This window comes from Fusarium oxysporum, chromosome 4 (assembly GCF_000149955.1).
Source record: "Fusarium oxysporum f. sp. lycopersici 4287 chromosome 4, whole genome shotgun sequence".
Classification (NCBI taxonomy): domain Eukaryota; kingdom Fungi; phylum Ascomycota; class Sordariomycetes; order Hypocreales; family Nectriaceae; genus Fusarium; species Fusarium oxysporum.
This window is the reverse complement of record NC_030989.1, coordinates 1,299,090-1,311,099: the sequence shown is the minus strand read 5'-3', so window position 1 is coordinate 1,311,099 and position 12,010 is coordinate 1,299,090. Positions and strand designations below refer to the sequence as shown.

Below are 12,010 nucleotides of genomic sequence, written 5' to 3'. Positions count from 1 at the left end.
ATAGCCTTGAAGTCTGACAACCCACTGCCGTTTTCATATTTTGAGGGCTCCCACGTTGATCCTGGGCTAGTTTTCTCTATGCATGGCATTATTTATTCATGACTGACACTAATGCCGCCCAACAAGTAAGAATGGAGTTGTGTCGACTTGGAGAACCATGAGAGAATCACCAAATCTTTTCGGAAGCTAACCGTTGGTTTCTAATGCTCAGCTATTCTGAGTTTTACAATTCACGCTCAAGTATCTCAAATATAGACGAACTTAGAAAGATAGCCTCGTCTTATAGCTTTTACGGAATCTATACACGGCCAAGGTTTTCAACACCCAGTAGTACGGAAAGCGAGATAATGAGAGGTTATAATATGACCCCCTTTTATTTTCGCAAAGACACCCCTGTCGACCTCAACAGCACGCGAGAATCCTAGAGAGAGCTGCGGGCTTGGATTGTGGCAACTACTCGATACGTATCACTTTAAACTCAGAGTTTAATGTTGAGCTTCCTGAGTACACAATCTGACTTGATCTCGAGCCGGCGAACGACAAATTTTAATGTTTCTTATCGCAAGTCTAATTCCTTTCAGCTAAATCGCAATCTAACCGTGCCGTAAGGGGATAAAGCCACAAAAATATGAGCCCTTCCAGCAACACACAAAGATCATTTGATCTCTTAAATGTGCTGTAATGAAACACAGGTCTTCCGAGGGGAATACTGAGGTGGTCTACTCCGACTTGCTTTCATCTAGTTTGGTATATCTCCCCATTCTGAGAAAACGTCAACGATCAACCACTTCTGCTTGGAAAAAAGAGAAACGTACCGCTTACAGAGAGTCTTTTCACGACCATAGAAATGGGTTCTCATGTTCTTGGCTTTAGAAGCAGCATTTTTAATGCCTCTACGGGCCTGGCTCATCTTTGATTTCATTCGTTGCCCGTATTCCTCGATGGACTTTTTAACATTTTGTGAAAACCGTGGCGACCCAGACGATTGCTCAGATTTGGAAGGACTTGAAGATCTTGAAGGCCACGAAGGCCGCGACCATAAAGACCGTATCGATCCACTCATTATGCCAAGAGAGGTATGAGGCAAGGTTTGCGTGGGGTAAATGGTGTCGTGATGAAGAGGTTGTGAGTGTAGTAGAAACTGTCACAGCAAGGAGTGAAAGAAAAGAGTGTTACTGAAAAGGGAAAAAGGTGTCCCAAGTCAAAGAGAGAGCAGCTCCTTATATACGTGTCTTCTCTGGGAAATATTGTTAGGTCACTAGATAAGAAAGACAGTCGTGAAATGTTTACAATCCCTGATTCGACTTACTGTCACTTACACCTTAAGTATCTGATGATACCCCCAATGGAAGGCTTCTGTTCATTTCCACTCAATAAACCCAAGATGTGAATCCAAGCTATGATTCGCCCAGCAACCAACCTAATGCCGGCACCGATTGGTAAATGTTGCGCTGTTCGGAAACTGAGTCTTCTTTCCACATGGATTCAGAAGTTAAACCTAATAACAAAGTTCAGCACGTATCTCATGCGGCGTCCCCTCCCACAAGACCACACACTAGCCATTAGACAACCGTATTCTCTCGGTGCTGAGGTGAGGAGAGGCTCGGAGCATAGTTCAATAAACATTTCGATCATCTGCAGCGCGTTCTCCGATAAGCTGGGCTTTGCGGAGAGTTGGTGCTTGACCACCTAGGAGGATGGATGAACGCTGTGCAACCACTGAGCTAAATGAATGAGACAGGGACGACAAGTGGCGTTAGATAATAGTTGATCTTGAGTTTTATTGACCAAAGTACTGAGATGATGTCGAATGTGGCCAACTGCGTAAAGTGTGTGTAAAGATATGCCACTTGCAAAGGAAGTGAGCAACGCATTAAGCTTCAATCAACGAACATAAGCGTAGCCTATGTCGGATGGTCAGGACAACTTGAAGCCACCCCTAATGCAACCATATGATTCATTTTTCGCATTGGATAACTTCTTCCAGTCTTTTGTCCAGATAGCAATGTCCCTTTGTGAATACTTGGTCCAAAATGCCTCAGCTCTCGAGATCTAACCCGTCATTAGCTTCTATTCTTCGAACTCTTTCTTTCCGCTGCACCCTTCTCAAACTGTTCGTTTGTTTCAGTTCTTCTGAAAGTGCTGCGTTCGCTTTCTTCATTTCATGTTGAGTCTTGCGTTTCTGTTTGGCGGCCTGTTTTTGTCAATGAACTCACAATGTTCACCGACCTCGCTCAAAAGAAGCACCGAGTCGAGGAACGACTTGAAGCCGTTTACCGATTCGAACACTGGCAGAGCTTTTGGACTCAAGTACTCAAAGATTGGGATACATCTATAGGCAATGCCAACGACCTACCCTTATAGCCAATTAACGAAGAGTTAGATAAAATCAGAAGCGAAGTTATTGCATTGCATGTCTTGAGGAGAACATCGACATGCACCGCACAAACACCGTTAACCGAGCTCGTGCTGAGCTGAAGAGGAGGCTCTGCTATGGAAATAACTTGGAAGATTCGTTGAATACATCGAAGTTGCATCTCAGGTCGAAAAGGGGGTTCCTAAGAACTGAGGATAAGACAAGCTACCTCCATAAGATGGCACTGTTACTTACACTCTTTACGAAAATACACAGTTTTGCAAACAAATTGACTTGTAAGAAAATACAAGCGAAAGACAAATATTGGAAATCGTCTCGCGGATCAAATGTTTAGGCCCGAATGATTGTTCTTTTGCTGCAAATTGTGGTGTTTTCGCTTCCAAGTTCGGTAAACGTGGAGCACAACAGCAAATTTGTAATATATTGAACATAAGTCGGGGGTGTAAACATTCTGTTACAAACATTTTAATAAAAGTATAAATAGAAGAGAAGTTCTCAGGCTTTTCTTTCCGACCTTAGCTAGAAGTCTGGTAGATAGTAGGCGAGGGTGTAGGGTAGGACCTTTCTTTCTTGGTATCCTCCTCTCCCTCTCCTTCTTCATCCTTACTGTCCCCTCCCAGATCTCCTTCCTTTATATCCGCTTATTCATCTGCCGCAAGTCATGGCTGGCCAACAATACGTCATCATCACCATCGACGATGATGATATCCTGCAACATCCCCGAGTTGCTGCCAACCTCCCTTCAGTTCCCGCGGCTGCTACCAATGTCCCCCAAATTCCCCCATTTGTTGGTCTTCGCCGCCAAGGTCTCTCAATGTTCGATATCATCAGCCTGTCAACGCACGTCAACTATCGTCAACCTGGTGTGAACATGGCCGCACAGGGAGAATTTGCCAGAGAAGTGCTCATTCCTACATTGTTGTAGTAACCTTATTCTGAAGTTACGTCTGATCTGCGCAGAAACACACTACCTTGATTATGTAGTGTTAGTTGAGCATCAGACAAGCTGAATATTTTCTTGAGAGACTCGACTTGCTTCAAGTATGATTCGTGATTGTTTTTCTATATGAGACGTTTCCTGATATTATATACTATTCCTTCCGTATATATCACTACCGAGATTGGCTGGCAACTCTTGACACGAGAAAGCTTCTGGCGTAGAAAAGATCTACTCTCTTCGGCTTCTCTTGAGGCATAAGGTGACACCTGTTATGGCGAGCTCAAATTACTTTATCAAGAAAGACAGACTGTTGCCAGGGGCCATAAACTGCGTTCTGCTGCGAGGCTTCCTACAACTAACCTACCTTACCTACCTATATCACATACTCTTGGTTTGTTCCCCGCCTCGCTCATATCCATTGGTATACACTGATCCCTTTGAACTTAGCTGATCTGCTCCCTACTCAATATCACTTCCTGAGTCGCTGTGCCATATTATAATATCGAAATGGGCAAGAAGAATAAAAATAAGAATGCGGAGCCTCCGCCTGGCCCAATGTCAAGTTGGAGACAGCACACTAGCTTATATCCGTCTACATCTTCTGGCATCGAGTCTTATCGCCGGGTTGACAACAACGCTCAAACTCCTAACGAGGACAAGTTGAAACGGTTTCTGCCTGTTTAGGACGCTGCCACAAAATCCTATCGCCTCTAGAGGATGAGCCCCCCATCATCATCTCGATCGATTTCGAGAGCCTTTGCTGAGAGACGGTTGATGACTATTCTAAGTCCCACTACAGGGCCGGTCACCAGTATCGCTACAGCCCTATCACTGAGGTCGGGTGGACTTATATCGATACACGCAAAATGGTTGCCTCCGACAAGCCCTACCCGCCGCCCGGAGATCGAGCTTTCGATCTTCAGGAAAAAAATGACAGCCAGTCACTACATCATCAACGAATTTCGAGGCCACCTTGGCGACGACTGTACGCGTACGAAGAAATGGAACCATATTACAGAGCCGTACAGCTTCGTATTCGGAACAACCCAATATATATATTCTCCCCACCTGGTCTCAACCCTTAAACGCCTGTTCCAAGATACTCTCAAGCCTCGGGAACGTACTGCGCACGAAATAGTCAACAAGCTTGAGCGCAATGTCGTTTTTCTGGCGTGGGATTAGATTGACCCTCCTTCAACTCTTCTTCTCTCTCCCTCTTCAACCTCACTCCCCCCCAACATCCCTTTCTTCTATATCTCCTCTCTCGTCTGCAAAAAGCCATGGCTAACCAACAAGAGGCCATCGTCATCGTATCGATGACGATGCTCCCCAAGTTCGCCCAGTTGCTGCCAACTACCCCCGAGTTCCCCCAACCCCACAGTTGTTGACAGCATTTACCAAGTTCCCCCGTTTGCTGGCAACGTCCCTCAAGGACTCTCGGCATATGACGCCGTTAATATAATTCAATGCATCAACAATCGCCATCCTTCTACTAATGTATACTCTGAGGGAGAGCTTTGCAGAAGCGAGCTCATGCGGTGTGTGGATCTCGCTGAACAAGACCAAGAGGTCCAGCAAGGACTTGGAGTTCCTTACCAAGTCGAAGACTTGCGGTGTTTCTGGAGAGAATTATCCCGTGATTGGAATGCGTTCACTAGCAACGCAGATAACAGGCACATGCCGGCAATCACCCTCACTGATGCCAGAGTTCAAGTTGGCTACTTGAAGTATGACCACCCGCAGAGCCTCCATTACCCTGATGCGCCCGGCGCTGCCCGAAAGCACCTAGCCTCGGTCTACATGAGTATTTCAACCGCAACCCGAGATCAAATGTTCACGACTATATGGAAAGGTGGAGACAGAAAGTTCATCAACCCTTCACATGCAGAGCTGAACGGTGGAACAATCGCAAGGTGCATCGATACTGTCATTCAGCGGGTAGATAGCAATACTAAAGAACGTACCAAAGCTTACAACATCAGACTCATCATCAACACCGCTCGTCGTGGAGTGATGCGTTTCGCTCAGACCGGTACGGGCCGCGGGGCATACCTCCCTCCGGATACCGAACGACCAGCCCTCCTCGAAACTGCATTTGTTAGAGATCTTGCCAGACAGATGGTCAGCAATTCAGGAGCTGGGCCCGTACCTTGATCAGCATAGCTACTAACCCTTCTATCGCCGCGGGTTGCACACTGGAGGAAAACACCCTGGCTCGTCTTGGTCTTGGCTGGTTCTCGCGACAAATGTAAATTCATTGATCTCCAAAAGCACCATCTCGTCCAGGCGGCCTTGGGGGGACGCCTGCCTGCTCTAAGGTCATGAATCTTCTCGGTCTCACATACAAAGATATGAGGCGCCAAAGTGACGAGGATCGAGAGCAAGGTGGCCCCGAATTGCTTCACAATGCTGCGAACGACACTGTGTTCCAGATGCAGATTCTAATCACCCTTCTAGAGGAGTCAAGGATACCTAGGACCTCTATCCTAAGGGACGAAAAGGCTCAGGTAAGTTTAGTATATCTTAGCAGGCCTTTAGACCAGTTTATTTTGGTACCCTAGATTAAGGTCGCAAGTTTTCTTGCCCCCTGAGGCTCTTCAATTCATGGATCGCTGGCTCAAGGAAAAATTCGTACTTGGACACAGCTGCTCCCATACTCTTGGTCGGCCGCATGGTTGACCAACAGAACATGCCACAGAATCTCTGCACAGCTCCAATGACTGCAAGGAACTATCTTTCCTGTCGCAGGATTGATGCCGAGATGAACGGCAATACTGTTGATCAAATCCCGTCAGAGCCGAATTTCGGAAACAAGGAGCCAAATCTCATTCAAGTCATAGATATGATCGGCCTTCGGTCAAAGGACGGCAAACTTAGTACTCAATCCGTCCAACCTCGCTCAAGGTCATTGCCCTATTGCCGATTGTGCTGGCAACTTCGCCAGCTTCATGATGTAAACTCTCTTCTCTCTCTCGCGTCCATGGATACAGAGCTGAAAGAGAGATTTGCACGCGGTCACATACTGGTAGACGGAGAGGAAGATTCAGGCTGTATACTCCTTTCCCGGCCTGGCGCACATCTGGGCCGAGTCAACGTGCTAGCTGGTACAACTGATCGCTATCGAGTTCAACTGAAAGGAACGGTAACGCAGTATACCGAGTATCGGTGGCCTCAACTGATGTCCATATTACGGGACGTTCATCCAATGACGAGAGAGTCATGGCGGGATCCCTTGTATTTATTATCTTGATCGGAATAAAAGCTACAGAATAGACGGATCAAGTGCGAATAATAAGTTATAACAAGATATAGGATGCGTACTTCCGCATAAAATCAATTGACCATAGAATAGAGTCGTCTCCTTCAAAGCTCCATCGAGATAAATGTCCACATCATACCAAATACATCGTACGCATAGTGAGTACCGGTCAGGACCCTACGCCGGCACTCGACCACCAAGTTATCCACTCAAGGCCGAAGAAATCGAGGTATTCTTGTGAATACTCAGGCATCTGGCGATGTTAGCTCTGGTAATATGCATTTGGGAGCTGATGGATATACCGCTGTTCTTGCCGTTGTTGGAAGCTTTGATGATGGGGATGGAGGGAGATGAGGAGCTGAAGAATGGTAAAGGTTCTGAGAATATTTTATAAGCTGATAACGCTTGGTAACTACTGGGTGCAATATTCAAAGACTTTAGGATGAAACTTTCTAAGTTTAGGATATTCTTAGGCCATCCTCATCATAAGTATACTTGATTTAGACGAGCCCTGATGTCGAAAGACCGAAGAAGTCTTTCATCAGTCGCTTATATATAGCAGAATTCGGCCGCTAACTCCTCGACGATCTTCGCATTCTCTCGTGTTCGACAAGCTCGATGACTCCCGGAAGGCTGACAGACGGACGGGACCCTTCGACAAACCCAGCAGCCGCAGCCTCGATGATGTAGTTGCGAGAGGAGATAAGGATGCGTCCTTGATTGAATTGTCGAATCCGGGTTCGTTCGTTACGCTCCCATTTCGTGAGGCAGCGGCGCTTGAGTTGGTCGATGTTGTCCTTTGACTTCCAGTCGATGTACTGACTGGTCGCCATCTGGCCACTTCCATCTTTGAAATCGGAGGTGACCTTGTCTACTCCCTTACCAGCGGAGTAGCCGACGGCGAGGTATGCTGGTTTGTCTCGCAATCGAGCCTCCTCCCTCTTCTTGGGTTTTTTGGGGGATGGCGTGGGAGACTTGTTGTCGTCACCCTCATCTCTCCTCCTCTTGTTGTCTGACGGTGGCAAATATTGATTCCATTTGCCGACATGGATACGAGTGTCATCCTTGGTTTTGGGGCGGGGAGAGGAGGGCACCTCTTCAAGGTCTGCAGCGCTGGTCCAGTCTTTATAGAGTGTGCAGAAGAAGTCTGCCCTTTGATTCGCCGAGATATTGATCTCCTCCGGTCGGACTTTGTGGTAGAGCTCAGGGTGCTCTGTCTTGACCCATTTTCGAAGGTTGTTGCCGACATCGAACTTTTCATGAACATTGAGGTCTGTGGGCCTGTTCATAAAATAACCGCCTGGTCGAGATGTCGGGTAACCACCATCTGACTCGAAGTCCTCGTAGCGAGTACCTATCACGGGGAGAGGGCGACTATCCGGCTCTTCCTTGATGGTACTGCTAGGCGCCATATTAGCATGGCCAACATTCCCAGGGTGATCTTCCATCATTTTCCATCATTTCGAGAAGGGTCGCACCGACAGAGAAGCAGAGTCGACGCAGGAGGAGAGAATGCCAGAGAGCGCGAAAGACGCCGCAGGAGAGGATGATGTCAGGGAGTATGAACGGTGATGCAGAGGGAGAGGGGATGACGGAGCGTGACGGAGCAGAATGAGGGCGGAGGGATGGAAGAGGGGAGAGTTTATGAATGTGTGAAGAGGAGTGCAGGCTCGAAGAAGCACAGGCTGAGACTGGGGTGTAGTTGGACATGGGCGCCCTGCAAGAAATACTGAACACCAATATAAGAAACTCTTCGCGAAAAAGTGTTGATAGTAGTGACTTACTGTTACTAGAGAGGTAACAACTTCCTGTATATCATTGGAATCATCTCGAGACCTCCTTGGCCTAGGTAGGTGGTGGATTCTGGGCAGTTCGATTGATAAATGGAGAAAGGGGGCAAAAGAATATGCAGGCAGAACCGAGTAGGGAGAGTTAAACATCGTAGTCAGGCAATATCACAGCAATACTGCATCGCAAGAGCTTTCTTGCCCGTGAAAATCTGCGGCCGAAAGTCATGAAAATCTATCGAGCTGTTGACATTCTTCCCTTTTTAAAAACTTTTTCATCAGCGAAGATGAAGAGGCGCAAGTCTGAGGATATTGAAATGATTCTCAAAACGATGTTCAAAGGTAAACGTCTCTTTCTCGGATCATGACTCCATCGCCGAGAAATCTTAGCTATAAGGAAAGAAAATAAGGACATCAGCAAGAAGCAGAATAAACAGAGAAACAATAACAATCAATCGAATTCTACGCATGCGATTCTTCGTACAGTGCCTACTAAGGTAGAGATCTAATTATTATGAATATCGAAAATAAGGGTTGTCAGGCAGTGCCAGCAACTGACAAGCATTTTGCCGCTCGGGTAGGTATATCAGAACCTAAGTAACACAATGACACGCAAGTGTATGCCCTGATTGACCGCCGGTGGAACCACCACCTGGCACCTTCTCACTCTACTCGCCATCATCATCATCATCGGCAAGAAGACTTCACCAGGAAATGCACGGATAAATTGACCACCAGTGAGCCACCACTCCGCACCTTCTTACTTTGCTGGCTATTTGGCAGGAGCAAAGACATCACCATGGCAGGAGGTCAATGTTTCAGTGTGCGAGGAAGGTATGAGATGGCTGCTCAAAACAACTCATGTGCAAAGTACAGCACTTCTCTCTCATCTTCTCATTATCATTCAACTCCTCCTGTCATCATCCCACCCGTTTCAACGCGGTTATCCCATTGCAACCAACCCCGAGTGCCAGCTGAGCCCATTCTGATCTCTCCAGTGACCGTTTGAAGGTATGCTGTCGTATGTCAATCAACGACGCCCCTCTAACAATACTCAGTGATTGAAGCAAATCAACTTGGTGGCTAGATGGCAAAAGCACGAACACCATACGTGCCCAGTGGGCATCATTACCCCCAAATGATGCACGCAATGCGTCGGTTCCCCTGGCTACTTCGTTAGGGAATGACATCAGATTTCTAGATGGTGTGTCTCGCAACCGTGGGAAACCTTGACATTATCCTCATCAGGCTCATGCCCATGATGCGATTGACCTCCCGCCCAACACCCAACTCCCTGAAGAGCTGCGAAACGTATCTACCGAGCCTGTGACCGGACAGAGGCGCAGTTGTTGGACTGAGCCAACCATGCTTGACGACGAGTTCAAGTCGATACCTGGTATCTTTGTATTGATCCAGATCGCCTTTATTTCTCGGTGCCTCGGTCTGTGACCGAACCCGATGGTTTTCTTGCCGCTTTTGAGCATATGTGTCCCCAGAATGTTAATGTATAAGTCCCCTGGTCGACACATTTCAAAAATATAAAGGAAATTAGGCTGTTGTTATCCTCATGCTCTGTCCTCTGCGAGAAAAGACGATCATGGCTGAATCGGAAGAGCCATGTTTCACTGACGAGTTCGTCACCGGACTTGAACACTGTAAGTTTACTATTAACATGAGAAACTGACATCTAACCTTTTGAACAAGCATCGAGCCCTTGGGCTTCGAAGTGATCGAGGTTGACTTTCGAAAGCAATGTCGTCGCAATGAAAATGGCCGACACTGCCCAGCTGTCAACCCCAGCAAAGAGCAAACTGTGCCTGACGATTTGCAATAACTATGCCTTTTCCCCATCCTACACCTTCTCTCCGCACCTTCACAACACAACCTTCATACCCATACGAGATATTTCGCATCACCGTATCAGCTAGTAAAAGCTGGAGATATATATCATCTTTGTAAGCGAGACGGTACGATCTAGCTGCAGATCAAAGCTATTCTAGGACGACCTGTAATTGGCCTCGGACTGCTTGGTCTTTGCACCACCATCGAGCTTCTGATCGCCACTCACGTTTTCAACATAGATATCAAATACACATTGGCATTTTCCAGTTCGGTTGCTTACCGCGGAGGCGGCGTGGACTAAAAAGAAATTGCTGAGCAGCAATGACAAAGGAGCAAAAGGAGGCCGCGGCTGAGAAACGACGTGGGTAGCTCGGTGGTCGGATGCGTACCCAGAGAGCCGGCGCAGAGCGAGAACTGCAATCTGGCTTATGAGCCAGTTCGACGATATAAACACCATCTTATGTCTCGCGGGCGCAGCTGGCTACCGCCATCGCACCCAAAAACTCTTCGATGTTACATGGTATCAGGTGACGGAAGATGGTAACACGCAATGGAGAACCGAGGATCCCGTCGCGCTCTTGAACATAGAGAACGCCTGGGCCAGAGACAGACTTGAACATTTCAATGGCTACTTTCACGATAACATTTACATCGCAGAAGGCCAGTACATCTCTGGGTGTATTGGTGCAACATGCTTCAGAGTCACCAATTTCCTCGACCAGCTGATCTTGGAGGCGGAACGAGAGAGGCGACGTGAGGTCCACGGATTTTACGTCTTCCTTCGACGAGCAAGGATTCTCGCACAGGAGCTGGTAAGTCTTCACTCGTTCCTGCATGTTTTCTTGCAACAGTTGGCTTACTGGAACTCTGTCACCAGGGCATAATCAACGACAGTGAATCTGTTTCCACGGAATGATGGCCGAAAGGTAGGGAGCGTGAATAGTGAGTGCCAGGCTGGCCTTTCCATCCACGCCAGAAGGTAGCAGAGATGTGACTGGGATTGCTCTGCAGCTGATGTCCATGGTTACAAACCCAGAAACCATCGCACTTCTCTTGAATAGCATACATTACCGCCACCGAACTAGTATTCTCTTCGGTGTGACGTGGCCGACAGAAGATGGCCACACGTATTGGGCTTCGCAGAATAATAGTAAGCTTGAAAGGAGTAGAAACAACAGAAATACAAGAAAGAGAGGCCCGCCAAAATTGTACTGCAGCAATGACACCGGACGAGAGAAAGAACACCGAAAGAGACGGATCGTCAAACTTTACGATGAGAAGCAAGAGGCCAGAAAGGAGGCACCACGCATAACGAGCGAGGCCAGTAAGGTCGGTCTCGGTGTATAAATTGACATTCAGCGTGTGTTGGACGATCTGTTGGCTTTGATTGATGATATCGACCCAAGAAAGGCTTTGAGGGGGGTTGTTGGCAGGAATTGCGGCAACCCGGGGGACATCGCCATCGTCGTCGATGATGATGACTTCTTGTTGGTACCCCTTTTCAGTAGGCTCTTAGCAAACAATACAGACCAAATAGGCTTCCGTGGCGCCTTCATTATGCGTGGCCGTTGCATAGCAGTTGAGTGTCAGTACCAGCCCAAACCTCCACCTCAACAGAAACAAATACAGTTTTGCCATCGGTAGGATTTACAACACCTCCAATTCAATCCGCCGAAGACAAGCCTATTCTCGTTTCCAGCTGAAGTCGCAAACTTGGCTGATCATGATCTAAGTTGACAAACAGGGATGAACATTAGCAAACATCATTCACAAGTGGCAAAACGACTGACTCAAGACAACGTCCC

General features: G+C 47.4%; 5 protein-coding genes across 8 annotated transcripts; 4 read left to right on the top strand and 1 right to left on the bottom strand.

Moving 5' to 3' along the window:
• The first annotated feature begins 2,852 nt into the window (after positions 1 to 2,852).
• FOXG_19547 (uncharacterized protein) lies at positions 2,853 to 3,522 on the top strand. Its single transcript, XM_018399784.1, has one exon. It carries the CDS (start codon positions 3,039 to 3,041, stop codon positions 3,300 to 3,302), a length of 264 nt encoding a protein of 87 aa, XP_018243682.1. The 5' UTR covers positions 2,853 to 3,038; the 3' UTR covers positions 3,303 to 3,522.
• A 71-nt stretch (positions 3,523 to 3,593) lies between these two features.
• FOXG_07848 (uncharacterized protein) lies at positions 3,594 to 5,471 on the top strand (the record flags this gene model as incomplete). The annotated part of the gene is made up of 3 exons (XM_018386506.1): positions 3,594 to 3,708; positions 3,765 to 4,302; positions 4,841 to 5,471. The coding sequence occupies exons 2-3, from the start codon at positions 4,184 to 4,186 to the stop codon at positions 5,469 to 5,471; spliced, it is 750 nt and encodes a 249-aa protein (XP_018243681.1). The 5' UTR covers positions 3,594 to 3,708; positions 3,765 to 4,183.
• Positions 5,472 to 5,638: 167 nt separating this feature from the next.
• FOXG_19546 (uncharacterized protein) lies at positions 5,639 to 5,908 on the top strand (the record flags this gene model as incomplete). The annotated part of the gene is made up of 2 exons (XM_018399783.1): positions 5,639 to 5,824; positions 5,879 to 5,908. 2 exons carry the CDS (start codon positions 5,639 to 5,641, stop codon positions 5,906 to 5,908), a joined length of 216 nt encoding a protein of 71 aa, XP_018243680.1.
• Positions 5,909 to 6,536: 628 nt separating this feature from the next.
• On the bottom strand, positions 6,537 to 8,281 carry FOXG_07847 (uncharacterized protein). The gene is made up of 2 exons (XM_018386505.1): positions 6,879 to 8,281; positions 6,537 to 6,829 (listed from the first exon to the last, which is right to left on the bottom strand). Exon 1 carries the CDS (start codon positions 8,025 to 8,027, stop codon positions 7,149 to 7,151), a length of 879 nt encoding a protein of 292 aa, XP_018243679.1. The 5' UTR covers positions 8,028 to 8,281; the 3' UTR covers positions 6,537 to 6,829; positions 6,879 to 7,148.
• A 756-nt stretch (positions 8,282 to 9,037) lies between these two features.
• On the top strand, positions 9,038 to 11,873 carry FOXG_07846 (uncharacterized protein). Of its 4 annotated transcripts, XM_018386503.1 has the most exons (5): positions 9,064 to 9,197; positions 9,362 to 9,374; positions 9,422 to 10,018; positions 10,068 to 11,017; positions 11,083 to 11,757. In XM_018386503.1, the coding sequence occupies exons 4-5, from the start codon at positions 10,634 to 10,636 to the stop codon at positions 11,119 to 11,121; spliced, it is 423 nt and encodes a 140-aa protein (XP_018243677.1). In that variant the 5' UTR covers positions 9,064 to 9,197; positions 9,362 to 9,374; positions 9,422 to 10,018; positions 10,068 to 10,633; the 3' UTR covers positions 11,122 to 11,757. The 4 variants fall into 4 exon arrangements, with proteins under 4 accessions (XP_018243676.1, XP_018243678.1, XP_018243675.1 ...); XM_018386502.1 differs by having other exon boundaries at positions 9,038 to 9,374; XM_018386504.1 differs by lacking the exon at positions 9,362 to 9,374 and having other exon boundaries at positions 9,046 to 9,197; positions 9,565 to 10,018.
• The last annotated feature ends 137 nt before the right edge of the window (positions 11,874 to 12,010 follow it).

What these genes read in the sequence shown, in the direction of transcription:
- FOXG_19547 (XM_018399784.1), top strand. Translation starts at nt 3,039, where the DNA reads ATGGCTGGCCAACAATACGTCATCATCACCATCGACGATGATGATATC.
- FOXG_07847 (XM_018386505.1), bottom strand. Translation starts at nt 8,027, where the DNA reads ATGATGGAAGATCACCCTGGGAATGTTGGCCATGCTAATATGGCGCCT.
- FOXG_07846 (XM_018386501.1), top strand. Translation starts at nt 10,634, where the DNA reads ATGAGCCAGTTCGACGATATAAACACCATCTTATGTCTCGCGGGCGCA. An exon ending in GGATTCTCGCACAGGAGCTG is followed by an intron (nt 11,018 to 11,082) that starts GTAAGTCTTCAC and finishes CTCTGTCACCAG; the next exon opens with GGCATAATCAACGACAGTGA.